General features: G+C 30.8%; 1 protein-coding gene across 7 annotated transcripts in view; it reads right to left on the bottom strand.

Moving 5' to 3' along the window:
* LOC100744774 (segmentation protein cap'n'collar) overlaps nt 1–25,484 on the bottom strand; it is a 116,093-nt gene extending 90,609 nt beyond the window's left edge. Inside the window, exons 1-2 of one of the 7 annotated variants that reach the window (XM_033320751.1) lie at nt 14,062–14,190; nt 13,497–13,524 (exon numbers count right to left, since the gene is read on the bottom strand). In XM_033320751.1, coding sequence (XP_033176642.1) covers nt 13,497–13,524; nt 14,062–14,069 — 36 coding nt within the window. In that variant the 5' untranslated portion in view covers nt 14,070–14,190. Of the gene's footprint in view, nt 1–9,825; nt 10,226–13,496; nt 13,525–14,061; nt 14,195–22,289; nt 23,633–25,065 lie in introns of those variants that run through there. The other 6 variants (XM_012385718.3, XM_024367702.2, XM_003489558.4 and 3 more) reach the window with 6 other exon arrangements.
* Between the last annotated feature and the right edge of the window lie 2,495 nt (nt 25,485–27,979).

The raw sequence follows: 27,979 nt of genomic DNA, 5'->3' as shown, positions 1-27,979 counted from the left end.
GGGCTGGAGCCAAACCAGCCCCTATCTCGTGTCCCATCGACGTATCATCAATGTAATTCGTATAATGTATCCACGCAAGTCGAACTGGTGAAAGAGGCAGAGAGGGAGAGAGGGAAATAGGGAGGGGGAGAGCGTGCAGGAGAGGGCGAACGTGTACTTATGTTGTGGGATATATCGGTGAGAGGCAAAAGCAGTGAGGGGCGGTGCGTGTGTACAAAGGGAACGCCGACGATGCCGTCACGAACGTTCACCCCAACAGGGGCGTACCTATCTCTATCTCTCTCTTTCTCTCTTTCTCTTTCTCCTTCTCTTTTTTCAACCCCCGCGCCGCGATGTATCCGAGGTGTACCGCCAAGCCCACGTATTATGTATTCTCCGCTTTTTATTCGTATATACCTCGAAGACGTGCGTGTACTGTTGATCGTAGATGAAACAAGAAACGCTGGGCGATAATTTTAAAAGAAGAAGAAGAAGAAGAAGAAGAAGAAGAAGAAAAAAAGAGTATGTGCGCGGCTCGACGTTAAAGAGGAAACTATAAATCTTATTATAATTATTAACGTATAGCGTTATCTTCTATTATCGCACGTGCTTTTCAACGTACGCCTCAGACTTGTCTCACTAATATCTGTACTTAAGGCATAGAACGCATTATAATTTTATCTATACGTCCATTTCGATTTAATTACTACGCGGATAGATTTCTTTGGCATCGGTGGATCGCTTTGAAGCGGCTAACTTATCGGATCAAGATGGAAAGCAAGGTAAGGCAAAGTTGGGAAATTTTGTTTTACGTTTAACGTGATTTCGTATGGCATATATTTGTTAAGTGAAGTTTAGAGCTAATCATTTTGTACATTCTACATTATGCCGTCTTTTGTTATTTCAAACACTTAATATTTGATTATCTTTCGTAGCTTCAAGGTGAACGTTAATCGAACGCCATGGCAATGTCTCAAAATTCATTTCAATATACGTGATAGCATAGACGACATAGAATCTTTTGCTCGATAATTTTATACGATAATCTTAGCTGTAGATATTTTATATTAATCGCATTTCCTACAGATTTATATATTTATTTATCGTTACGATATATAACAGTAACATTCATAAACGATCTAATTTGTTGCGCGATTTGTTACATGCACATGCGTACTATATGCAGTGTATCTGTATAATCTTTTATATCGCAAATAGATGAGGCAAATTTTATTTTCAATTCGAAACAAGTCAACTTCTTCTCGGCTAAGTTAATCATCAGAGAAATTCTTTTCCTTTACGATCAATCTCGGAGTCATACATAATCGAACAGGTAGGTATGTTGTTTTTCTACACGATGTTAGGAAGCTTGATTCTTTCGCTTTTCTATACACGAGATTACTTTTTTGACGTCGGTTTCGCCGTTCCTCGACGATTATTAATAATTAACGTGTCCCGGCGTACGATGCTTCCGCGAAAACCCATAAAAATGTCGTTTTTGATTAAATCGACAAGATCCGCAGATCGAGCGGCGATTTTTTCTGAGATAGCGCGCGATCGGTTCGAAGCTTGTAATTACGCGGGGAAGAAAACCGGTCTTGCGTCCAGCGATTTCACGACGGACGCCTTCACTCGGTTATGGCCGCCATTAGTGCAAATAAGATTCTGGACTGTCAGACTAGCCGAACTAATCACCTCGTGTCCTCTTCGTACGAGACTTTCGAAGGCGTTAATTATTTCTACTGACTCGATGTGTGCCCTACGATTCACGTATCATGACAATATATTGCAGATACTTTGTACTGATTTTAAATATTCTACAGTGGACAACATCCCCACTGCACTGATGGTGAATTTTCATGGAAAACTTAATCCCAGTATGAGCAACCCCCTGAGTGACGCCACCCTTTCTCGATATTTCTTTCGAGAATTCTTTGTTTCGTAGTTAAAATATCATAAAACTTCGCCGAAAATCTGCCTTCTTTGATTTTCATGAATCTTACGCGATAAAGTTTTAAATGTGAAGGCGTTAAACTTGTTTATATATTTTTGTAAGACTTTGATTGCGTACGTAAAAGTTTAAACTTTCGGTTTAGCTTCAGATTAGTCAAAGTCGCTCGAGTTCGAGCAAATATTTAACCCCTGCAAGCTACTACTTCGTTCGATGCGAATTTTGTTTGAATATTATCTCACTATAGGATCATTTTTTCGCTACTGATATTTTTCTTGCTGAGCTAAAAGTACATGGTATCTTCTCATTTTGACGTTATCATATCAAAAACTAATCCCGTGGCTTGTAATGTACAAGTTTGATTATTCGTCGCAAACTTCAAAATTGAACTTCTAAGAAGTTAAAGTCTGGACAGTCTTCTAACTGTAGGTATCCCGTAAATTTCTTAGAAAAAGACAAAGATAGGTAAGAATGATCTTTGCCGCGAACTTGTAAAATTCGCGCAAAAGTTTATAAAATAGATTGTTCCGTGGCAGCACCGCCATTGTAAATAATTCCTAGGTAATCCTAATCTATTTCCAATTAGTTTATATACTCGTAAATAACTCTGTTGCGAATCGTAAACGTTTCGCATTTACTTTGTTTTCTTCTGCAAATATACTTGGAATTATCCATATAACACGATCCACGGCAATTGTGATTACGCGGAACGACCATCGACGCGGTTGATCGTGGAAAGTCGCGGGAATATCCAAGAAACTGTAGAAACGAACAGATGTTAGCGGGTCGCTTTGATTCGTCGTGAGCCGCGCTTCTGTGAGAATCAAACGGAGAACTGCAGTCCATGCAGTGCGCGTCCGCCGCGAAGAAACTGCAATTCACGATGTAATCTCTGGGGAACTGGCATCGATCACACGGGGATCTTGCTCGACGTCAAAATATTTCCAGAGACATTTTGTACGCCCCGGGAACGGAATCGCTTGATCCATCGGAAGCTGACCGTTAAATTTTGAATGTATTTTTCTGTTGTTAAACATCCGAAAGAAAGAATTAGACGCGACAGAATCGATCCCCGAGGAATAGCGAGACACTTCTCGAACTTTTGCCGCCGCGTCTCCTGCAATTGATTGCCTTACGATCGTACCATAAAGCAATAATGATTCATGGTTACGTAAGAATAGAAGAAGAAGAATAGGTACGTTCGTATTTGCAACTTTGAAACTGTTTCTGAGAAATAATACTTAAAAAATTACACAATGAGACTATATACAACTATAAAAAAATATATATAAAAAATAGTATGAAGCAACGTGCCAATTATTTATCAGGTAATATACATATTTAATGAAGTATGAAAGTACCTTGGTATATTAATGACCATATTTTTATTTACGATCATTATATATTGCCGTTATTGTTACCGTTTAGACGTTAACACGACACGTTTCTTATGACACAATATCGCTGCCATTCTACGATCCCACGTTCTGTTTCTGGTTTTCCTTGCTTCTTCTCTTTCAGCTAATTGGTTATAGCGGCAGAAGTGTTGCTTTATTGGCCAATTGACATTTACAGATGTCTTACATCTATACGTACATACATACTTTTTTTTACTTCGATACTTTTATCGCGCATTATTTCCAACTTCGCTTGAAACTTCGTCAACCTATTTTACGTTAAGTTGCTGGCGCAGGTGAATAAAAATAACGAAAACGTAAATACTTTTCGTCATACGTATGGATCGAGGTATATAAACGAATAAGATGAAATATTTCGATACTCGGAATATACTGGCAATTGAAAAACCAGATAATACGTACGCCGTATAGAAATGAAAATTTAAAGAAAGAATAGAAATGCGACTTATATCACGTTCTTCCCCTATAATTCTCATACTTCGTATTACACGCGTACACGCGTATTATGCCAATAGATAATAAGAAAAGTTATAAATTCCGTGATGATATCCGTATAAAAAATATGAGACGGTGAAAGGAGGGAGAGTGGGACGAAGGGAATAAGAAAGAGCAGAGAAAGCAAGATCGACGTGACTGGCCGTAGTGGGATGATGGTCCTTTCTTATCGTAGAATAGTTAGAAGGCGTAGCAAGGAGGGTCGAAGAGGCGGTTGACAAATGAAGAAGACGGCGTCCCTTTGAATTTATAGGCTATAAAGGAGTGTAAACGCATCCGGCACGAATCAACCGAGTATCGTGGCAACGGTGAACACGTTGCCGAGTATTCGGACTCACGGTGTCGATTAAAAAAATGTTAACGAGCCGGATATGGCTGACGGCAGGAAGGTTAAGGCAAGAATCGCGAATCCACCCCAGAGTTCGATAGGTCGGCAGCTTCAAGGAATTGGATGGACAGCCGATTGACGGAAAGAGACACCGATGTAAGTACCGATAATATCTCCGATATAACGCCTGCATTATGCTATGCCGACATACCCAGACTTATTATACAACTGTCTTTGTTCCCATCATCGTAATTACTGGCCAATCGTGGATTTTTTTCTTGTTAATGAACGAGAATTCGTCCCCTAGTTTATTATTGACGCAAACTGTCGAAAAGACGATTTCTAAAATTGCTTAGCTTGCTGAACTTGAAACGTTTGTTCAATCTCATCTTTATTTTTGTTTTTCTTTTTTGTTTTATTTCTCCAATCCTACGATTATTTGAATTATTTCCTCGTTTTTTCGAAATTTTTTTATTGTTGAATATAAAATACACGACATTTTCTTATTCATAGCTTAAAAGCTCATAGCGCTTCGTAATATACGAATTGGATTATTTCGTACGAAGTTCGAGAGATTGCAAGACATTGGAGCTTGGTTGATCCAAATAATCCTACGTTTCAGCTACTTGATATAATAGCCTTGTGATGTGAAAAGAAAAGAACTTCACTAACAAAAATTAATTTTCTTTTTAAAGCTATAATAAGTCAAATGAAATTGCGGTTAAAGTGACGTGGTACGTTCCTGACTTTCTCTTCTATGTTTTCTCGTGGTCCTCTCTTTCCAAAGTATTTCAGTATCATTAGTCATTGCCGCAACATTTCTCCTCGAGAAGGGACGCAAAACTATTCTACCTACTTTGTCCGTGATAGAGGGTGGCAAACGTGTTTATGGTAATCTTACAAAAATTCTACGTAAACGTCAAAGGTGGTCTGTCATAACCATCATTTTTCACAATAAGTTATACATTTGAAACCTCTAGCGGCAGTCTTTGAAGAAACATCAATTGTCGGCTCATCTGACACACAAGTAGACATTTGCGGTTAAATTAATTAGTCTGTGAATGTATAATATAATAATAACACCGGAATTATGGTTTTTTAAATTACCAACAAAACTCTATAATGCTATACACAATCACAGTGAGTAGGAACTTTATTACGCGTAGAATAGAAATTTAATTCTGCGTAGAGGAGAAACTTTCTTTTAATACGAATTGAAATGAAATATTTCAATGTAACTGTTAAGCTTTTAAATTTTAGCAGAATTTTAATTTCACGTATAATAGAAATTTTATTTATTACAAATTAATAATAACCAACTTGATATAATTTTCGTGTGTTAAAATCTAATAATACAATTCTAATACTTCGTTTTATATTTTCAAAGAGCGAATATGGAATCAGCTGAGAAAATAAGAATATTAAAAATAAGATGTAGTTTGAACGAACATAGATAATGTATGTGCTATGCCAAGGTACAGTTCTGAACCGTTCCAAAGAACAAGTCCTGACACATTGACAACAACCTGATGCGAGACCACCTTTACTACATCAAGGTGTTTATCTTACCTGTTATCTTGAAGCTACTATAATTTGTCAAACTGAAGCCGACATAACCGAGGAACGATCCTGATTGCTTGTTTAGTTTTGATTTAGGTTGCTATAATGTCGTGATTCGTAGATATACAGGTAGCTTCGAGCAATGTTATTTTAGTCAATTAATTTTCCCAATAATATTACTTCGTAAATTCAATATTTTACGTAATGGAAATGTCCAATGAAAAGCTACACATATGTATAGGTGTAAAAAAAATACACGCGTTTGAATATATTTTCACATTGAGATTCGATATAGGAATCTGCAATATCCTATGTGCTTCCATCGCCACCTATTGGAGTCATATTAACGCTGGATAACAACGCAGATAATTTATACGAAGTTTCATCAACCGGTAACTTGTCGAATTTATTCTGGTAAGATGAATCGTATTGAACGAGGACTGCTCCTCTGTGGATAAATTTTACGCAAAATGCGTGTACCGGAAGATCGTAATGCTGAACAAGTGGAATTCAATAGAAAAACCAAGAATCGAGCTTATTTATTTTTCTACACTCTTTAAAATTCTCCAAGTGCACGTAGAAACTTTCGTGCTGAATGAATTAAAATTGTATTATGTGCGTGAATTATATTTTCGCTAAACAATAAGTATTCATTATACGTCGGATTTCAGAATTGAAAAATGAAAGAAACTTTACAAAAGAATTTTTCTTTGATAACGTTGATGACGTAATGTTGTCTCTTAAGTCTCTGCTTTATATTTATTATATTCTGTTAAAAACTATACTTAAACTATAAATTCATTAGAGGAGAAACCTATCTAGTGATATGTTAGAATGAAAACTATTTCAGTATTCGAACACTCTGATAAGGCCATAGTATTAAATTTCTTAAAATATTAAACATTGTTTACTTCAGCTATTGGTACATGTACACTTCAGTATCGGTTTAAAAATTCTGATGCAAAAGATATGGCTCATACCCAATAAAAATGAGTATTTTAAGTAACATACTGATATCGCGTATCTTACCAATCTATTGTGAATATTTCAATTATTAAACGAGCACTTTTCTGATAATTTCCTCAAATTGAAACTTTATTACGTAACATATGAAAGAGCCATAAACTCTTCATTTTATCTGTACTTTATCTGATTGAATCTTAACTATATAAGCACAATTTTACTGAATCTAGTTTGCTAAACTAATAACGATAAAACTAGCTGAACCACTAGTTTGTGATATTATTCTGAACCTACAGATACAGTAAATACTATCTGTTATATAATGTTGCTTGATATAATGCTACAATAAAATTGATGTAATAAGAAATGCTCCAGTAACACAAAGTTGTACAGAGTTTTTGATTTCTTTCAGAAAAGAAACTTTTAATAGAAAGTAAATACAAGAAGAAACATATTATTGTTTGATAGTCATTTTATAATAGTCATAAATCTTTGAAAATCTGAAAAACACAGTAGAGTATCTTTGAAGTATAAAGTTAATACGATAACCACTTTCGTATACAAAAACTGGAACAAATAACATTGTATTCCGTTGAATATAAAATAAATGTGATTTTATTACTGAATTTATAATAGGATCTTGTAAAGCTTGTAATAAGATAACTTCATCAAAAATAAATTATTACAAAATATTAAAAAATAATGAACCGACATGAAATTATTGAGAAGTTCATCTGTTCTATTGGAAAAATTAATAAACTTTTGTAAGCATTGTTTATAATTTCCTTTTATTACCTAAAGTTACTATGAGTAACGTGATAATGTAATCTACGAAATCTTTTAATGCGAAATCTATTAAAATTGGACACGAAAACGTGTTTAACTAGTTATGCAAATTTATGTTTTACCAAAATCATAATTAATCTTCTATACTGAAGTTCTAACCATTAAACGGCCATTATACTATAGTTTAAAGCACCTTATGTATTTTGAAAAAATAGATTTGTAACAATGATAGATTAGTATAAATATAATACAAAATCAAAATAAATTGCTTCAAAATTCAGTAATTTGAAGAGTTTACGAATAAGATGTATTCTAGAAGCTCAGGTATGTTTAAAATAAATGAAAAATATGTAAATTTTAAAAACAAGATCTTCGTTTCTTCGACGAATAACTATTTAATAACTACTTTAGTTTTCATTTAACTTAATTTACCATTTTCTTCTGCGTTTAGTTCAACTAAAAAGAGAACAGAACCATTGTATAATATTGCTGAATAGAATTATATAATTGTACATTATATAAAGAAATAATTATTGGTATGTTACAGATATACGATGTCAGGAAACGAATCTTTAAAGGTGGAAAACTGTTTAATTTACACCAGCTCGATGATTCTAATCATTGAAGGAACGATTCATGCCAAGAAAATATATTATTGCGCCATGCTTTGCACGTGTCAACAGTATAATCATAGATGTATATACAGGGTGGCCTGAAAATCACTACTTATCCGCGATTTTTTAGGCATTTGCAAAAGCTGGACAAAAAAATGTTTCGAACAAAAAGTGATCAGCTTTCAATCGACTACAGATCGTGATATTGAAAATTTCAAAAATAAAAATCGATGAAAGGTCACGGTAAGCTCTATTTCTTTTAAACGGAATAATACATTTTGTTATACACCATTTGATGCAATTTTTTTAATTCTTTACAAAAAGGTATTAAGGTACTTGTGTTGGAAGAATGATTAGTTTAAAGGATACTATAACTCTAATGTCGTAAAAATTATTGTACGAAAGATAAGAAAAGACAATATAGTAGTTGTTTATTTCTACGGTTTCCCTCAAAAAAGATTTCTACAAAACAAGAAAGTAGAGGTGTCCTTTTCATCGAAATAAAATCTTTTTTTTTTTTAATTTTCAATATCACGATCTGTAGCCGATTGAAAGCTGGTCACTTTTTGTTCGAAATATTTTTTTTTTTTTTTGTTCAGCTATTGCAAGTACTCGAAAAACCATGGAGGATGATTTTTAGATACGATCAAGCTGTATATCAATGGCAAAAAGGAATTTAAAATCAGAAGTGATATTTACTACTAAGAGCAAACCTACGCAACAAATTAATTTCGAAGAAATTAATTTACTCAGAGATAAAGGAAATAAAAAAATCTTGAAAAAGCAATATGTTAAAACATGTATATTTGTAAATTATTTGTTTTACTTATTCATTTGCGACACTATAAAGAAATACAATTTTATATATGTACAGTACCTTAATAAACCTATAAATTAAGGTTATAGCAACTGAGAGAGTTAACTAAATATTAAATTATTATAATTAAAAACAATAAATTTTAGTTGAAAATTGATTCAAGAGGATGAAACAGAGGAACAGAATTTTTATTGTATTCCATCAAATAAATGATTTTAAGTTTAACTCTATGTGGAATAAAGATGCTTTCGGCAATCGCCGCTAGAGGGTTCCCATAACATTCTGCAATATATCACTTTTCCAATATCTGACTTTTGCTCTTCAGTACTTTTGGAGTACATTGTTTTCCTGATATTGAACGGGTCTACTATACATTAAACTACAGATATTTAAGTAGTCTTAGCGATAAATCTATCGAAGACCGAAGCTAATTGTCCTTCCTAATATTTCTCCATCAACGTCCGAAAGTAAGGTTATGATATGGCATGTAGTACCTAAGTACCTTCGTTTAATAATTATGGTAAGAATGATATTTTTATATTTCTGTATCCTACGTAACTAGTAAAAGGATTTTGAATCGTACCGATTAAATTTTCTTTTTATATTGATTTTCTTCAATGTATAAACTTAGAGATATTAAAGAAAGAAATATACTTGACAACTTTCGAAAATCGAAACGGAACGAATCGAAAGACCAAATGGTTTGCTTGAAAAAAAAAAAAAAAACAAATTTTTTTTTTAAAAAAAAAAATTTTTTTTAAAAAATTTAAAAAAAAAAAAAAAAAAAAAAAGACGTAAATGCAGTAGTAAAAATTTAATAAAAAGTATAGAAGTAGATGGAGAAGTCTAAGCAATTCTAGATTTGGACTCTCTCTTTTTTTTCTTTTTTTAGATTTATATTTTCTTCAACTTACCACCATAGACATTTTGATCGAGTTAAATATTCCGTACAGTTAAAAAAAAGTAAAGCTTACTTAAAAGATATCACTGTGAAAACTCTGATAAAAACTTCGTTTTCGGTCTACACACCGCACTTATGTTTCACTGGATGCAGAACGTCACCGCTATTTTAGGTTGTGTTTCGTCGAAACTCACAGTTTTCACTCGAATACTTCACGAAATCGATTTACTGAGAAATCAACGAGCAATGCTAGTAGTATTGCCCAAAAGACACTCCGAAAACAACATCGAATACTTATTGAAAACGTTTGAATTCTTGATAGTATCGATCAAATAGTGACATCGACGACGATACTACTCAGGAGAATGACTTTAATGACGACGTCGACCAGAATGAAGACAACGATTACGACAGATTGGTCTGTGCATGTGAGGAGATAACGACCAGTACCGGATAGGCATTGGAGTGCTCCTACCCATACCACGAACTGGTTGAATTTCGCCGCGAGCGAAAATCATGCTGTTTCTGGTCTTAAGTCGACTGTCGATTATTGTTTCCGGACTTTGATACAGGAGAAAGTTTTATATTATGGGACTATTAATATTAACCCATAACTAACACTGGCATTGGTTCACGAGCACATTCTAACGCTGTGATAAGATAATGATTGGCCAAAAGAATCGTTAATTACTCAGCTCTGTTAGCCTAAGGAATCTTTATAAAATCTGTATTTATTATTAGTCGATTTTTATCTGTATGGAACATGTAAAGATACAAGAATGCATGTAACGTGTAAAAATATGTATACAAAGTGTTCAAAGTACAGCACTTATTACAATATTTACGCTCAGAAAGCGAAATCAACGTCTGCCTAGCTTTTTAAGCATCTCAAAAAACAAAAAAAAAAAAAAAGAGAGAAGAAAAACGGAAAAGAAAAAAAAGGAATGAGCCTGTATAGAAATCCGAAGTGCGATTGCGAATTTGTAAACTTGTGCTATACTAGAAGATAAAATCGGATATAAAACTTGTAATGCGTAATTGATTACGAAATTTGCAACATTTGCATGTTTATACACGAAATTTCTATGATTATACATAAAATTTATAAAACTATTTGTTTACGGTGGAAGTTTTGCAAATTCATAACTATTTGAAACTAACATTCAACTGTATGATATTTCATATCGCACGAAGAAACAAGCGTTTGTACACTACTGTATACTACTGTGCGAATGGCGTCGGTTACGTCACGCACTAGCGTTATGTCGGTAATTATCATCACAAATCACAAGTGAGCAGTGGCTGGGGAAATAACCACAGAGTGAGAGAAAATTGGCGGTAGACTTTCAGAACAGTATGTGTAGTTATGATTAATAGGATGATTAACCAACATATCAAGTTATTGTGCATGTTTAAGTTTCCAACACGCGGTCAGGTGTCTTAGGTTCAAGGTTTCCCGATGACTTCTAAAGTGATATTGTATCGAAGTCTGTGATCCAAAGATGAAAATTATAATTTTCGGAGAAGGCATACATTTTCTGGTATAATTACACGTGTTTGTCGCTCTTTAAAAAAGATGACTAAGTACGCAGCATATACGATTACGTAACTTACTGTATTACGATCTTTTTACTTTCAAAAAATTCTTGTGACAATTATTTAGGAATTAAATTCTTCTAAAAAGTGCAACTACCTTCGTATATAGGATAAAATAACGTTTAAATAAAAAATAGTTACGATAATGCAGTTTTGCGTAATTTTTGTGGAATTCAATTGTATTTAAATTTCTTTGAGTTTTTCCGGAATTTATAAAAGATATTATTTAAGAAAATACGTTGCACTAACCTTTGCGTAAAGTAACACATGCACATCTATTAATAATAATTAATAACAATTATTATTATTTTTTAGTTTAAACAAATTTGTTGTATAATCAGTGTTGTAATTATGTATGCTTATTATGTATCTAAGATGGGTACTATCTAATTATACAGTATGTCATTTTCGGCTAAAGATAATATTAAACGTACTATGTATCGTGTGTTCTAAGAATAATATTAAGATATCTTAAATTACATTGATTTAGATGTATGAAATTCTATTATTAGGGGGGGGGGGAAGTACAATGAAATATTACTATTTAAGTAACACTTGAAATATAGTGTATAAAGCAACGTGACATTGTTCTTAAATATATAAATATCTGAGACATATGCAATATTTTAATATATCAGAGTAGGTAAAGTAATTTGCTGTACCATCCGTACGTTTCATTGTTTTCGAATATAATACACGCTATAAATTATTACAATAACAGATGCTAATTTAGAAGCAATTTAAATAAATGTTATTGATATCCTTAAAAGAAAAGTATGAATTTTATATTAGTTAAAAATACATATATATTTTTTATTTTTGTATGCGTATTTTTATACATGCTTACATTGCATAGCATAAAAATAAAATATGTATTACATTTTCTCTCAATCAGAAATAGTTCACTCTTTTATTTGATATCACAATATTAACAAAATTTTTTATAAGAAAACGAGGCTAAAATATATGACAGTGGCAAACAAATGAATAAGTTAAGTGTAATATGTATAAGTTAAGTATATTTAATTAACAAAATGTAAAATAATAACACTAAAAATTGTAATCGATAAATAAGTTTTTACAGTAAAACTAAACGAATCATTTTGATTTAACAAAATGATTTAACCGATGGTAATAAAGATACCACTTGTATCAACTGATCGATTACTTCGATCTATCGATAAAGAAAAAATACTGTTGACAAAACAGAATAATAGAGATACAATGCTTATATATTATATTGACAAATATAAATTTATATCAATATAATAATTTAAAAAATATATATAAATGTAGCTAGAGTGATTATAATCTTCTATAAGCACTTTTCAGAACTTTTTACTTTTTATAATTTGTTTGAATGTATAATTGGTAAAAGAGAAAAGCATAGAATCTAGATACTACGAGTTTGACGCCAAATATGCGTGGGTACAATTTGCGAAGGTTACAAGAACATTGCACTCGAAAGAACGGACGTTGTAAAGCACAGAATGTAGTTATTTTTGCAAAGGCTGTTGTGACTGGTTTCGATCTTGTTAACCTTGGCTGAAATCTTTTTAAAACACTTTTCCCAAACAATCTGAAGAATTGCAAATAATCACAATTTCTTGTATTTTTAGTTAGCACTCGTGCATTTTTTCCTATCATTAATTTTTAAACTCTGAATCGTAATACGTAGCTAAAACTGCTAAATGTTTGTACATTAAAATTAAGATGACACGAATGTACCATGACTATTTTGCAATGTTACTTATTTCGTTTTTCTGATTCATAAGAGTGTACTATTGCTTGCTATATATCTAATATATGTTTTCATGTTAAAATAATAAATATTAATCGGAGATTTAACGATGAAAATAACAAATGAGACGATACTCTTTAACCTCATATGCTATACATGAGATTTATACCTCGTATTTATACGCGATAGAGATTTCATCGTAGTAATCCGACATTCGATATATGAAAAACTTACCATAAATGTTGGTACAATAAATCAACAGAACTTTTTTTTAACAAATTCTAAAAGACTTAGTTTTATCACACAGAAGAGTAGGATATTGAAAATGTTTAAATAATGTTCATTACCAAATGAAGTTGGATTAATAGTACATACCTGAAACAGAAACAAAACAATACAAATTTTTTTCACTAAGTAGGTACTCTAAATATAAGAATAAAATTCTATGGGCTAATGTTATATGTACATTGTTAATATGTTATTTATTAGTTTAATTTATTATTTTAGTTTCCCACTACAAAAAAAATATATATATATATAATGTATATTGTATAAAATAGTTTTATCTATTATAAATTAATTATATATTTTATTCGTTAAAATTTATGAAATAATATTGAAATTTCATAATATTATTCTAATCATTGTCGCAATTATTTATACTTCGTATATGATGAATTATTCACTGATTTTTATTTACTATACATATAGATATTAAATAATATAACAATTACGAGTGTAATCTTCGAGATAAGCATTTCAAACAAATTATTGTGTAAAATTGAAATAATTATTTCAAACAAATTATTGTGTAAAATATGATTTTATTTTTTTCATGTAGAAAGCATTATAACACAACATTTTTTACAAGAGAACATTTAATGTAACGATTAAGCAAAGTCTGAAACCTACATCATCATGTACAAAGACAGAGATCATTCGCGGCTGCTTTTTCTTCCTTCGCGCCATCTTACGTGCCAATTAACCGGAAGTAACTCCAATTTAGTAAATTTACGTAGAAAGACACACATACACAACAGCTAACCTAAATCTTATCTCGGGGACAACACGAGTCGCACTAGAAGATATCCAACTGGGATTCCAACTGGTGAATACGTGCGAGAAAAGGTGTATACCTTTGTTCTTCAACCATATCGGGTCAGCGGGGTTATCATTTGCATATCTTTACTATGCTGATTTATGAAAATTTATGGATTACTATTTCTGTGACGCGAACGAAAAATCTTTACGCCTGATAAAGTATTTTAAAATCTTCTTTACAAGTCAATAAACACTCTTTCTATAGAGGAAATATAGTGAATAAAATCTGTAACCGAACTTTATATAATGTTAAATGGGCAAGGTCAATTACGTATAATATATATATTTTAATAAATACTTCTTATATTGCATTTACGATTCCGATGCGTATCACAGCAATCTAGTGGAAACGAAATGACGTTCTACAGATAATCTACATATCATGAATCAGCTTAGTTTTCCTTCTACGAGTAAAATATAAATGATACGAGTATTGCAATTAAATGTATAAAGTATTTTTCAGCAACTATTAGTAATTTTATGGTAAATGTTTATCGATATATTAGGGAAATAAAATCAAGAATTATAAGCGTACAATTCTGTTCTTCGCAAGTGCAAATAACAATTTCATATATTTCATTCATTATATCTTTCCTTTTGATAACTAAATCAATTCGCTAATAAAATCATTATATAACATAGTTTCTTTGAACTTGTTACATTTTTTAAAAGTATGTTTTATTATATATATATACAGGATGGTTGGTAACTGGTGGTACAAGCGGAAAGGGGGTGATTCTACGCGAAAAAAGAAGTTGAAAATATAGAATAAAAAATTTTTTTGTTAATTTTTCCATCGAGACAACGATCTACAATAAGATCCGTTATAACGTACCGCACGCGTACCGAGCGAAAGTTCAAAGTCGATTTTCTCGAAAACGAAGCCTCAAACGAAAAATTTGTATTCTATATTTTCGACTTCTTTTTTACATATACTGTATATACATCCTGTATATACATATATACTATTCAAGAAGAGATAAAAATCAAAAAGCTTTCTATTAACGTGTATGTCGTAAGTGCTACCCAAATCGGCAGCATGTTTTTAATAAGAATTTAATTCATAAGTATAAGAATTAAATCCCGTGGGTAAATTTCGTGTAAATGAAGTACGAATATATTGAATATAGATGCAAACAATGAAATATCTCAGAAAATGTAACAAATCGGATTTCTGACCAGTGATGCGTGAAATCAAAGGGAATAAACGAAAGGGACATTTATTTGACCACGTGATAATCTTGATGAGATATAGGAAGATGATGATTAGGATCTCAATTAATACATATTTTCAGTTCGTATTATGTATTGAAACTATTACTTTTCGACAGCCATTTTAAAGCCAATCGCATCTCTTTAATGTTAAAAAATACCTTAAGTTTGAGTAGACTATGAAAGAATCGTTATTTGTATTTTTCCTTTAAACTGAACTAGTTTCAAGACAACATTAAGAGAGATTACATTAAAAAGGGACAATTTTCCACTTGCGAACATATGTATAAGATAATTCTCTCCGAGTTATCAACTATCATATTAAGGCATATCAGACAATCTCTACTTCAAATATAACGCAATATTGCGAAAGCGATTGTCGTAAACAGATATTAAAATGCCAAAAAACGTACGTAGCTGAATTTAAGTTTGTCTTGTCGAAGGCAAAAATAAACATCATTCAGGACGACTGTTAAAGAGAAAGATATAAATATAAATTTGGACAAGGCGTCAGTAAACATTTCTTCTGCTTGAACAACTATACAACTAAACGGTTAATATTTCTAGGAATTAAAATACATAATAAAAATCGAAAATTTTGAGAGAGAAACAGAAATTAGATGCGAGACAGCTACGAAGGAGATTTACGAGAATGCTTAATATCCTAATCCTATCGAACTTCGAGGACAAATATGAGAATGTATGCACTGTTAAGGAAATATTATTACAGAAAGAAGTGAAGGAAAAGATTCATCGTTGAAACAAGGACACACGCATTGCTGCTTAAACAATTAGGTATTATATAGCTAGCTACGTTTCACTGCCATTAAATAGTAAAGAAGATAAGCTGCTAGACATTCATTGCGAGGTCTATCATACAAAATTGAAGGCAGACTACGCTATGTTTCCGAATATAAATACGTACAAAAATAAGCTAAACGAAAGTATTTGGAAACTTCTTATTATTTGAATACTTAATAACAATTCAATATATCATAATGTATTGAATACTTAAGCATTCATTATGGATAAAAGGTGAAAAATATTTCAAACAAAGATTCCTGATGTTATGCATGATAGAGTCTTAACTGTGTTTAGTTAAATATATTTTCTTAATGTTGCTTAAATTTTAGTCCAGAACATGATTGCTAGCGGGAAAAAATGTATAGTTGTATTTTTATGCAAAAGAGGAAGCCGTTATCGTTACTTTTATAAGACATATTACAAACAACGATAAGGGTGTAAGTTCTGCATTTAGAAGATAATGAAACGATGTAGCGGAAAATTATGAACTTCTTATACAAATGTCAGAATGTAATTGGCAATTTTTTGAGGAAAGAAAAAAAGAAAATCATTAGCGGAAAAAGCGATTCGGCAGAGCGTCAAAGTTTTCTCCAATAGTTAAACGAGCAGCGTTAAGAGAAATTTTGCAAATAAGAGTTTGATTGTAATGAGTGCAACGATTTCAACTAGAATGTGATTCAAGTTTGACAAGAAAGCGGCACAGAGAAAACGAACAAATATCTTAAATACTTGAGCAAATCATCCCTTAGAAGATGTTGTATGAAACACTGTTTGATTTTTGCAAAGACGTAATTAAAATTTTCGTTAAATATAAGACAGAAAATAAATTGGACGCAGTGTCTGTATATATTAAATCGAAGAACGTCATCGATAATAAAACCATCATTAATTATAATATATATCTTGTTGCGTTCTTTCAACTATTTTTGATCTCCACAACTGTGTTCTTATGTTTTTAAAGTTCCATTCGGTCTGCAGGTCAATGAGATAAATAAAAGTCAAACAAACTGACGTAAATGACAATTTTATTTAATCTAACTGAATATATATTTGAATCCACGACACGCCTTAGTCGAGAAAATTTGGCCAATTAATTGTACTTCTTTCTATTATGAAACAATAAACCTATTTAGTAGTAGTTTAACAGCAGTTTTATTCTTACGTTCATTTTCACTCGCTGTTTATTTTATCAACTGAACACAAATGGGTTAATTCTGGGAATGAAAACTTGCTACGAATTCGATGACATCAACTCCGCCCCCGATGTTTTCACACTAACAGGGTTTCACCATGATTGTCACGAATACTGAATATTTGTTTTATATATGCATATGTATATATAGCATTAACACCATAATTAATTATACCCAAAAATGAAGATTATAATTATAATCTTATTTCCAAGAAAAATGTGCGGGGAAAAATGTAATTTAAATATTTTTGCAATAAGTCCTTATAAAATATTTTGCGAGATATTACTCTAGAGGAAAGAAACTTTTTATAGATCGAATACAATCAATTAAAAGATTTTAATAATTTAACTACACGCCGATATTGCTAACCTGTGTACTTCCTTATGCGTAACACGAGAACAATAAATGAAAGATAAACATAAAATAATAACAAATGTATGTGACCTAAACGATAAGGCAACACTGTCTATTTATAAACAGGAAACACCTGTAGTTTCTAAATGATTTGAATTTATTGAAATCTAGATTTTAATGGTCAGACCATTAAATTAGAAATTAATCTTGTAAGCAAGAACTATAACGTTTGATTACTACTATTAGTATACAAAGACTTTTTGTAGTTTTAAGTAAATTAAAAGATTATTTACATATATTTATACCTTTTATGTAAGCTGTTGTATTAAAAGGAATATACATAATTAATTTTACCATTCAGAATCTATTCAACCTTAAAATTTATTGAAAAATTTCATTTTTTATTAAAAAACAGAAACTGCAAAGCACTTAAACCTTTAACTATTAGCTAACATAAGTAGCTACATCGTGAATAATAGAATTCATTTTCACTGATGTAAGCGGCAATAAATGTCAACGTGGCGAAGTTACCATGTATATATACCATTCTCGTTTTTAATATAAATATGTGGCAGTTGACAATGAACAGATACTTGAATTTTAACAAACAATATGTAATGACCAGTCGATCGTGCTAAGGTTATACAGATAAATGATGTAAAGTTAAAATGCGCTTGCGAAACTCATATTTATTAGAGATATTTTACAAATATAGTTGCAACTTATCTGATTTCTCTTTTGCTCCACATATAGTAAAGTAAAGGCGCGCATGTACAACTTGGGATACAGCGCAATAGAGAAAACGCAAGTGGATGCGGCAGAATGCCAATTATAAATACATGACAGAAGAAGAAAGAAATTATGAGTAATGGCAGCATAGAAGATAAAGAGTGCTTTATAAAATCCTTTGTTCAACGAACATTGGACTAATAACAATTGATCCCTTTTATTATCAAATAATATTCATATTTTACTTGAATTTATTAATAATATTCTTATATATATTTATATAATAATTTATTTAATTATAATTTCTTAAATTAAGTAGTTGTTTATTTTAAATCAAATGTTGATTATTGCTATACAATTACGGTATAGTATCTTTTGTATGTTGTATATTACTTTTGTTTTCCGCTTTTATGAGTAATAATAATTGCGTAGAAGAAGAAATACAATATGCCCATTCTCTTTATAAAATATCATCAACCAATTGCCAGAGAAATTTAGGTAATTGGCACAATGCAATGTTTGTATAAACGAATATTGTTTCTTACTGCGTAAAAAGGCAATACATGTGTGTCCTTTGATAATAGATGATAATTAAATCCGTTAAATAATTCGCTTTGATTCTATCAGATTGTACCAGACGGCTGGTCAATTTATCGGTACAATATGTGCAACGCTATTCTTCAATAAAATAAATATACGTTTTATTAATGTGAATATTATATTTTTAGAAAATATTATGATATTATTTAATATTAGTATATAAATAGAAATATGTCCATAGCAAACAAGTAAAAGACAAGTTATATTCCAAGAATTAAGTTTTAATAGAATTTTTATTTTGTTATCAATAAATTCTTAATTTTTTCTTTTATTGATAATAAACACTCAATAAATCATAGAATATATTCATACGCTGTTATTTCAAGCAAGAATATCTACTAGATTCCGAAAAAGAAAAAAGCACGTTTCGAAAAACTTTTTCGTCAATTTTCAACGAATCGAGGTCGCATCTGGCATTTTCGCCTCTTTTTTTCACGAAACCGACCAGAAACGCGTTTATATTCGTGTATTTCCACACAATTATTTTTGCAATCGAGGCCGTTGTACGAGAATTCGCAGGAAATTTTGATGATGCAGTGCCACGCGATAAAAAGAGGTCTGCGATCACCGACAAGTCGCATGTGCTTATAACCACAATATTTATAATTCATGATTAAAAACCAAATTTACTGATCAAAGAAAGATAAATTACCGCGATCAAAATATTTAATTATTGTACTAATGAAAGTTTCCAGGAGAACGAAAAGAGTCTTTGTAAAAGAGAAGCGTAGGGCATTGGTATCTAAATCTGTGACATTCTACAAATCTTCAAGTACATTGAGTTAGTGGCCAACTGATAAAATAAATGAGAAGAGTTTCTTATATATGTATATTGGGCAATATTATTTTGATTTTTACACTAATCAACGTACTCTTTATATCTGTTATTTATAATTTTAACCGAATTTTAAAAACTGATATCTAAAATTAAAATCTCCACAATTGAGTACTTCCTTTTTCCTACGATAAGATTCCTCTTCACGTGGAATATATAATTGAAAATTATACATAGTATATGTAAAAGTAACAAAATGCGTCTTGGAATTTAATAGCCCTCTTTGTGTATAAAATTTTTATTTGTGTAGAAAATATTTACCGTTTTCCATGTTATGTAACAGTTACAATTGGAATGGAATGAAATAAATTGATAGTTAATTAAATCGTATGATCCAATGACAAAGGTTGTCTGTAGAAGGAAGTATACACAAACAGTATGCAGAACATGAGCGATTTACAATACATATATATGTATATTTATCTAATCAGAGAATACCTAATCGATTTACGGACATATACATAATGTATAGTTCAGAACATTTACATTTAGACAAAATAATAATTAGCTATCTTGCAAGCTGAGTTTTCTTAATTTTCCAATTCATAATTTTAAAATGTTTATCGCGGTATTATTTTTAAATTTATATAAAATTTATTAATTTTAAAAGCATTATTTTTATTGAGATATATGTATTTAATTTTCTTCAAATGCGATTTTCGAAGTATACTTTATAAAAAAAATATTCCTTGAAGATATTCTAAAAGCATGCGATACACGTCTAAATACTGGATTAAAAAATAGAAACGCAATTAATTAACCTAGTTAACTGATATGGGTGACCTGGATATTCAAGGGTATCGCTAAGAAAATGGTATCAGTAAATACTACTTATGTGAAACTGATAGAAAAATTGCTAAAATATAGCTAAAATAACATAAAATAACCTGCTTAACTTGTTTATTTTATTTAATTAGTTTTATTAATTAATATTATATGTTTCCTTTTATAAATATCAATAAACTAAATACGGTATATAGTGAAACGACTTTAAATGCCTCAACTTGCTAATATTGCATTTAAATATAAATAAAACGTTTCGTCTTTGTTTTACTGACTTCAAATTTAAATTATTACTTTTGAACATGCTTTATATATGATTAGACAGAACAAAGTTATTTAAATTATTTGAAATATTTTGTACCTACATATCGGATAATATATGGAAATACTCTCGTAATTTGAATAGTACTTCAATGCAAAATGAGAACCTCAATAGTACTCGGTCGGTGATACTAACACATAGGCAATATTCTTTATGTACACAAAATTTCAAATACAAGATAACAACAGTGATTGATTTATTCTAAACAAGTTTAAAAATAAAAAAATTTAACTTTTATATTTTCTTGTAAATATAACATTTTCAATAGTATTAATATAGAAAGAAAATAAATATAGAATATAAAGAAAACGTTATAAGGTTAAAAATAAATGAATATTATCGGAAATATGAATATACTGAAGCCTTCGGTCGACATAACTAAAAATATTGCAAAATTTTTGACCGCTGTAGGTCATTGCAAGGACTCAAGGACACGTGATAATGTATTTTTGACAATACGATCGCTGACACGGCATACTGTTATTAAGTTGCATCTTTCAACTAAATTTTGTTTTTTATTGCGATAATATAAAATATTATCAAGGAGAGATAATTTATAAACAAATGATGAATAATTAATTAAATATTTTCATTACATAAAATAATGTTTAAGTATTTTAAAAATGTTTTATTATTTTTATTTTACTTTTATTTTAAATGCATGGTAATATTAACAAGTTATTATTAAGTTATTATTAACTTGTTAATATTATCGCGCATTTAAAATAAATGTAAAATAAAAATAATAAAATTAAAGTAAACAACTTATGTACACATACTGAACTATAAAATATTTTCTCAGTTACATAAAAAAATGTTTAATTAAAAGAATTGTTAGAAGATTATACACTTTATAATTTTAAGATAGGGAGAGAAAACATTTGTACTATATATTATAACTTAAAAATTATGTTGAAAATATTTTGTACTATAAATTTATAACTTAAAAGTAATGAATACTGTCATATAAAAACAAATAAATCTTGGATTAAATGCTTTGCTTCAGCATTATAATTACTTTGTTGCATTAAAAAAATAAGTATAATTTATGTATATCAAACATATGTAAAATTATCCAATAATTTTAGTACTCGCATTAGTATCTTCTACATCTGAATTAGTTATAATAGTAATGATAAAAGTAAAGTAACGGTCAAATTAAAGTTAAACCCAAAATTTACATTAACAAGTATAAGAAAAAAAATACCTCTTGAGTAAGTTCTGCCGTATTAGCCGGTTCGTCAGGACTTTGCGAAGAATTTGATGGGTCAGGTGATGTTATATTCCTAGTTAGGTCTGTAGAAAATGATATACTAGGTCCTGCTATATCAACATCTCTTCCAGATTCCTCAGTATTTAACAGATATGCATGGATGTCATTTAAACCAGAATTTATTCTATTGTATCTTCCTAATGAATTTAAGTCTTCAAATAAATCTCTCTCATAATTTAAAAGCATAGAATCTAGGTTTTTTGGGTGTACAAAGATAGGGCGATGAACTATTGTATGAACATCAGTGTGCCACCTAGACCCATTGTTTAGATCTAACGAACCTACACCTATGGTTTGAATATCCAAACCAAGGTAGGATTCTGGATCTAGTCTTAATAAGGAAAGTAGCAATGCTAATTGGAATAGTTCCTCGTGGTATAATTTCTTTATACACAACATTTTGTGTTTTTGATATTTAAATTACTTCCAATTGACAATTTTATTTATAATCCGAATTAGTTCAGCTTATTGTCACAATGGCTTGGCACGTTTTGAGGCAAGTTATCACAAAGAAACCGTTGTTGAACCGTTGTTTTGTTGATGTCTTAGATCAGTCTGAATATTTAATAATGTTTCCATGACTGTTCACAGATATAATACGCTGACTATGAATAAAATTTTATCCACTACTTTGTAATAGGGAATCCAATATCGTGTCCTTAATTATTATCAATGTTATCAAACACCACTCTTTAAACTTTTGTTTTTTTTTTTCAGTGTAACCAATACAGAATTTAAATTAGATTAGGAAAGATGATTTTCAAAGTTCTTGCTGAAGGAACTTATTCGACAGACTGTCAGAATGAAAATAAAGATTCGGAGCTCTCTTTAAACAAGTATAGGTCAGTTACACGAACACAAAAATAACCTCAAAACACACACTAACCACGTCAAACTTCGGTACACGTCGCGCACGTCCTACGCATGCCTCGAATTTCGTTTGACAATTCAAGGCGATACTTCTTTGAATTAATACTAACACTTCATTTTCACTGACACACCGTTGCAGTTCCAGTAAAAAGTAAGAACTTCGATTTAATTGTAGAAACTGACAGATACACGAACTACCGGGCCTAAAGCTGCCTTAAATTCGTTTCCATTAAATATTCGAGGCCCGCGACAAGCGCCAAGTACCTCCTTACTTAAATCATTTTGGTTTAATGATGTTATAATTCTAACAGTGATAACGTTATACTAATGCAATACAGTGCATTTCACAGAGAAACGAACTAGCACACCTTCCTGGGAGAGATCGTTCGCGATATGTGACTCAGCATTCACTTCGGCAACGTCGTTTCTCAGGGCCGCACCAAGTCTATGCTTCTCCCTATATGTTTCCATAAACGACCAATCCGTTTGTCATTAAACTGTCCTCATTGGATTTAAATTTCTGACGTACACCATTTCTTATTCCAATTTACGGAATATTAATTTCTTTGTTTCAAATGCTAATGGCTATCGGAATACTGTGATACTTTATGATGATGCAATGAAGCTTACAAATTAATATACAAATACACGTGGTATTAACTTATTCGAGGTTATTTACGGCGTAATTTATAAAGTAGATAAACATAAATGTTTCACAAGTTCATTTATACGCGTACATATTTGTATAGTTTAATTAAATACCGAAATTAAGCAGAAGATGAATGTAACGGTTAGCAGAGATATTTTGATTTTCGAAACGAATTATCGATGCTTTATTAAAGTGCAACATATTATACTTACTTATATAACGATGTTATTATTTCATTGCATTTTCACCAGTTTTTTTATTGCATGGAAGTTTGCACTCATTACGTAACAGTTTCGTTAACATCCATTTACATATGCACAGATATAATACATTTTTTACTATTGCTTTATTGATATATGATTATTCTGATTTCAGAGTATACACAATAAAACTTTTCGAGATTATATTTACACATATGTATAATTACGAATGCTGTCGTTCTTTTCTGTAGTAATAATTATATTTATAGTTATTCTTTTGTCATTTGAATTTATTCCGTTACTTATTATAAAGTCACATTGTTTAAATGGATAATGATATTGAGTAATCCTACTTGAATAGCAATAATAATATAAATGTACATATTTTCTACCATTAATATGTTAATAAAAACTATATAATTTGCAAGTTAGATTTATAGTTGAAGTGTGGCAAAATGACAACTAAGGTATTTTTCTTCGTAGTTTTCATATAAAACTAAAGTATTTGTCGATAATTCGATAAATCATGTCCGTCTAAATTCCTATATAAATAATTTTGTATTGTGATAAATGCAAATACAATTTGTAAATGTAAAAGAAAGTTCTTTCAAAAACTTATAATTTGTTAATGCATTAGTATTTATTATTTTTAGGTGCGAGAGGAACAGAGAGAGGATGAAAGAGGGAGGGAGTGAGAGAGAGAGAGAATGTGTGTTTACGCGTATGTTTGTGAAAGAAAGAGAGGGAATGGAATTGTATAAAATCAAATTAAAGGAACTTCGCTTACGGTCATGTTGGTACACACTGTGCGTAGTTGCCATATTTAAACTGTTAATACAAGTTCATGAGTGATCAAGCAAGTACGTGGACATGTATGGAAGCATTCACATGTGTGAATAAGTATATATATATATATGCAAAAATGTATGTATATACAGTCACAGATTACACATATATGTACATCACAAATTTTCATACATTTAGTATTTACCTTGCTGATAAATTCTGCTAACTTCAGAACTATTGCATTGTTGCCGGGTGACAATGGTGTCATACGCGGTAAATCATCTGTTTGAAGCATGTCTCTATTTACTTTTTAATTTTTAAACGTATATTGCTTTTAAAAGAAGTCACTTGAACACTGGGAAACACAGGGTGGAGACTCTTTACTGGTAATTACCCGCATGGAAGTAAAATACATTACGTCACTTAATTTCGAAAAGCACTCTGCCACTGTAATAAATCCTTCTTCGAAGATATGTTGTGAACTTTCGTATTTTAAGCCACGTTTCAGTTAAAACTCAATGACAAGTATTTCTGTAACAAAATTTTCCTTCTCGCAATGATGCAGTTATTAGGATCAACGCTAAAGCAACCGTCTGTCGTCTCAGTATGAGATAATTGGAATTTTTCTTGGACTACGTCACTATGAGTTACAACCGCGCTATTTAAACATGGCGCGGACAGCAAACACATCGTTCCATTACGTCGATGTTTCCGTATCCGATGTGCTGATACGCCGGCGCACTTGATTGGCACCAAGATGTAGATTTGAAATATATGTTCAGTAGTTATGCATACCAAATAACGGCTCCACGTGTTTAATCACTAGAAACTCATTTAATGTCAAATTATTTACTAGTTATTAAGTTTTCATTACTTACCTTGCAACATAGTAATATATTAACAAGCATTACACTTAATGTAATACAGTACCAGAAGAATAAAGATTGTGGCAGAATATAATGGAATTTTTATTATTTAATATCATTTGATGTTATGTATGTACATTATTATACACATATTATAAAATTTTTAGAAACAAGTAACATATCTTTAATTATTAAGTTGTTATACCTCTTCTTATAAATAATATTGTTAGTTATAAACAAATACAGTTTCTTCATAAATAAAATTATAGTTTTTTTAAGAGACTTGCAAAGAATGATACGGATTTCATAATTTATTTTGTAATACATTTAATTAATTATGTATATCTGAAAAATAATAAGGACAATTTTAGTCAAAATATCATAAGAGTCATAATTTATATTTAGTCGCAACTGTTTTTGCAAGAAATGTATCCGTAATACTGAGCTATAAGAATATTTATTTTATATCCTAAATTTTTAGTTAATACCTTCATAGCTTCATATAGATGGATAATGTGTACTTAGGTAAAAATGTTTATGAAAGAATGAAATGACGTGTACGTTATTTTAAACATATAATATATTCATTTGTATGCTTGTACATATCTCGCATTCTTTTATACAACAAAATATCTATGACAACAGTACAGTAGAGAACGGTATACAATATATAGTTGTATCAATAATTCATTCATAAATATGAGATGCAAGACAGCCTCGTTCTCTTAAGACATAACGTTATCGGGTCGTGATTGCATAAAATACATATAAGTATGTACTCATCTTGATTATTCTGATGTCCAGTCTTTCGGTAGAACTTTTGCATCGGTTTACTCCGCGTCTAGTGGATTCGATTTTTTTTTTTTATTATTTATTAAATCGTTCTTAAACTCGAAAAACAAATATATATTGTTATTATTCGATATAATCCTTAACACCACGGTAAAGAATGGTTTTTTTTTCTAATACTGTTAGACCTTTGTAATTAGTGATAAAAAGAAGAAAGTAATCGATAAAATAATAATAATCGTGCGTGACTTTCATGACAGTTACACTTACGATTAGACGTAAATCTATATTTTTTGTAAAGGAACATGACGATCTGTGCGATTTTCGCTCTTAAACGAAAGCGAGAGAACTGCGTATTACTTCTTAAACAAGTACTTTCGGCTATAATACGAATGTTGTAAAGTAGGCCAATCGGTTCGTGCTCCCTTCGTACTGAAAATGGCGAACCGGCGAACCGGCGAACCGAACGCTTTCGCAAATATCGTGGAGCGACTTCGTCCGTTTAAATCTTTAACAAGAGAGAATATCCGTTAGTGAAAAAATATGCTATTTACATGTAAGGTATCTAGTTGTGCGTCGATTCATTAATTCGCCGTTGGAGTGTATCAAAATCTACTTAAAGGGATGAACGATCCATGCAGTCGTTTATTTTCATAAATCTTTTTTTTCATAAATCGTTTTTCTAAATGTAAACATGCGTGTACAGTTCCGGCCAGAAAATCCTAATTCGATAAAAGTCGACGATATTTTATACCAAGAAACGTTACTCGTCGGGATTCCAAGTAATTGTACTCTGATTGAAAATATGTAAAAAATGGCATGAACCTCGAAAAAAATGCTATTCCTTTCTTTTCTCTTGTTCGCGGGGGGATTCGAATTGCAAGCATCGTCGGCAGTTTTTTTTTATTGATAGATTAAGGATAGAGAGATCAATCGTGTCCTATGTGCTCTAACTAATTATAGTGAAATAACTAATTATATTGTGAATGTCTCTTTGTTAGATAACGAGTGCTTTGATTGTTTAACGAGAGTGATGAGAACACGTAAAATTGAATATTCGTGAGATCTGGTCGACCATTGGATACGGGCAGTGGAAGATAAGAGACGCATAGAAAATAGCTCTCGTGGAGTAAAATCCAAACGTATACAGAATGTCTCGAGTTCTTTTCTGATTGGGCTAAAAATTTGTTTTGCGTTGAACCTAGTTCTTTCTGTACTATACATATTATACATATAACACCACCGCACCGAAATATCCTCGGTACTTTCTGATCTTTTTTTCATCGCCTTCTGTACAGTTATCTAGATTTTGGTGTTTTAACCTTCAAATGCTAAATCGATTTTTCATTTATTAGAAATAGTGGTAAACGAAATCGTTCTTTCTGTTTTAAATATTTCCCTGTTATATATTGTTTTATATTTTATGTTTATTGTCGATAGAGAATTAGAAGAACGTAGGAAGTG

Source organism: Bombus impatiens, unplaced genomic scaffold (genome assembly GCF_000188095.3).
Source record: "Bombus impatiens unplaced genomic scaffold, BIMP_2.2 scf_0344, whole genome shotgun sequence".
Taxonomy (NCBI): domain Eukaryota; kingdom Metazoa; phylum Arthropoda; class Insecta; order Hymenoptera; family Apidae; genus Bombus; species Bombus impatiens.
The sequence above is the reverse complement of the archived record's forward strand: the minus strand, read 5'-3'. Positions and strand labels throughout refer to the sequence as shown.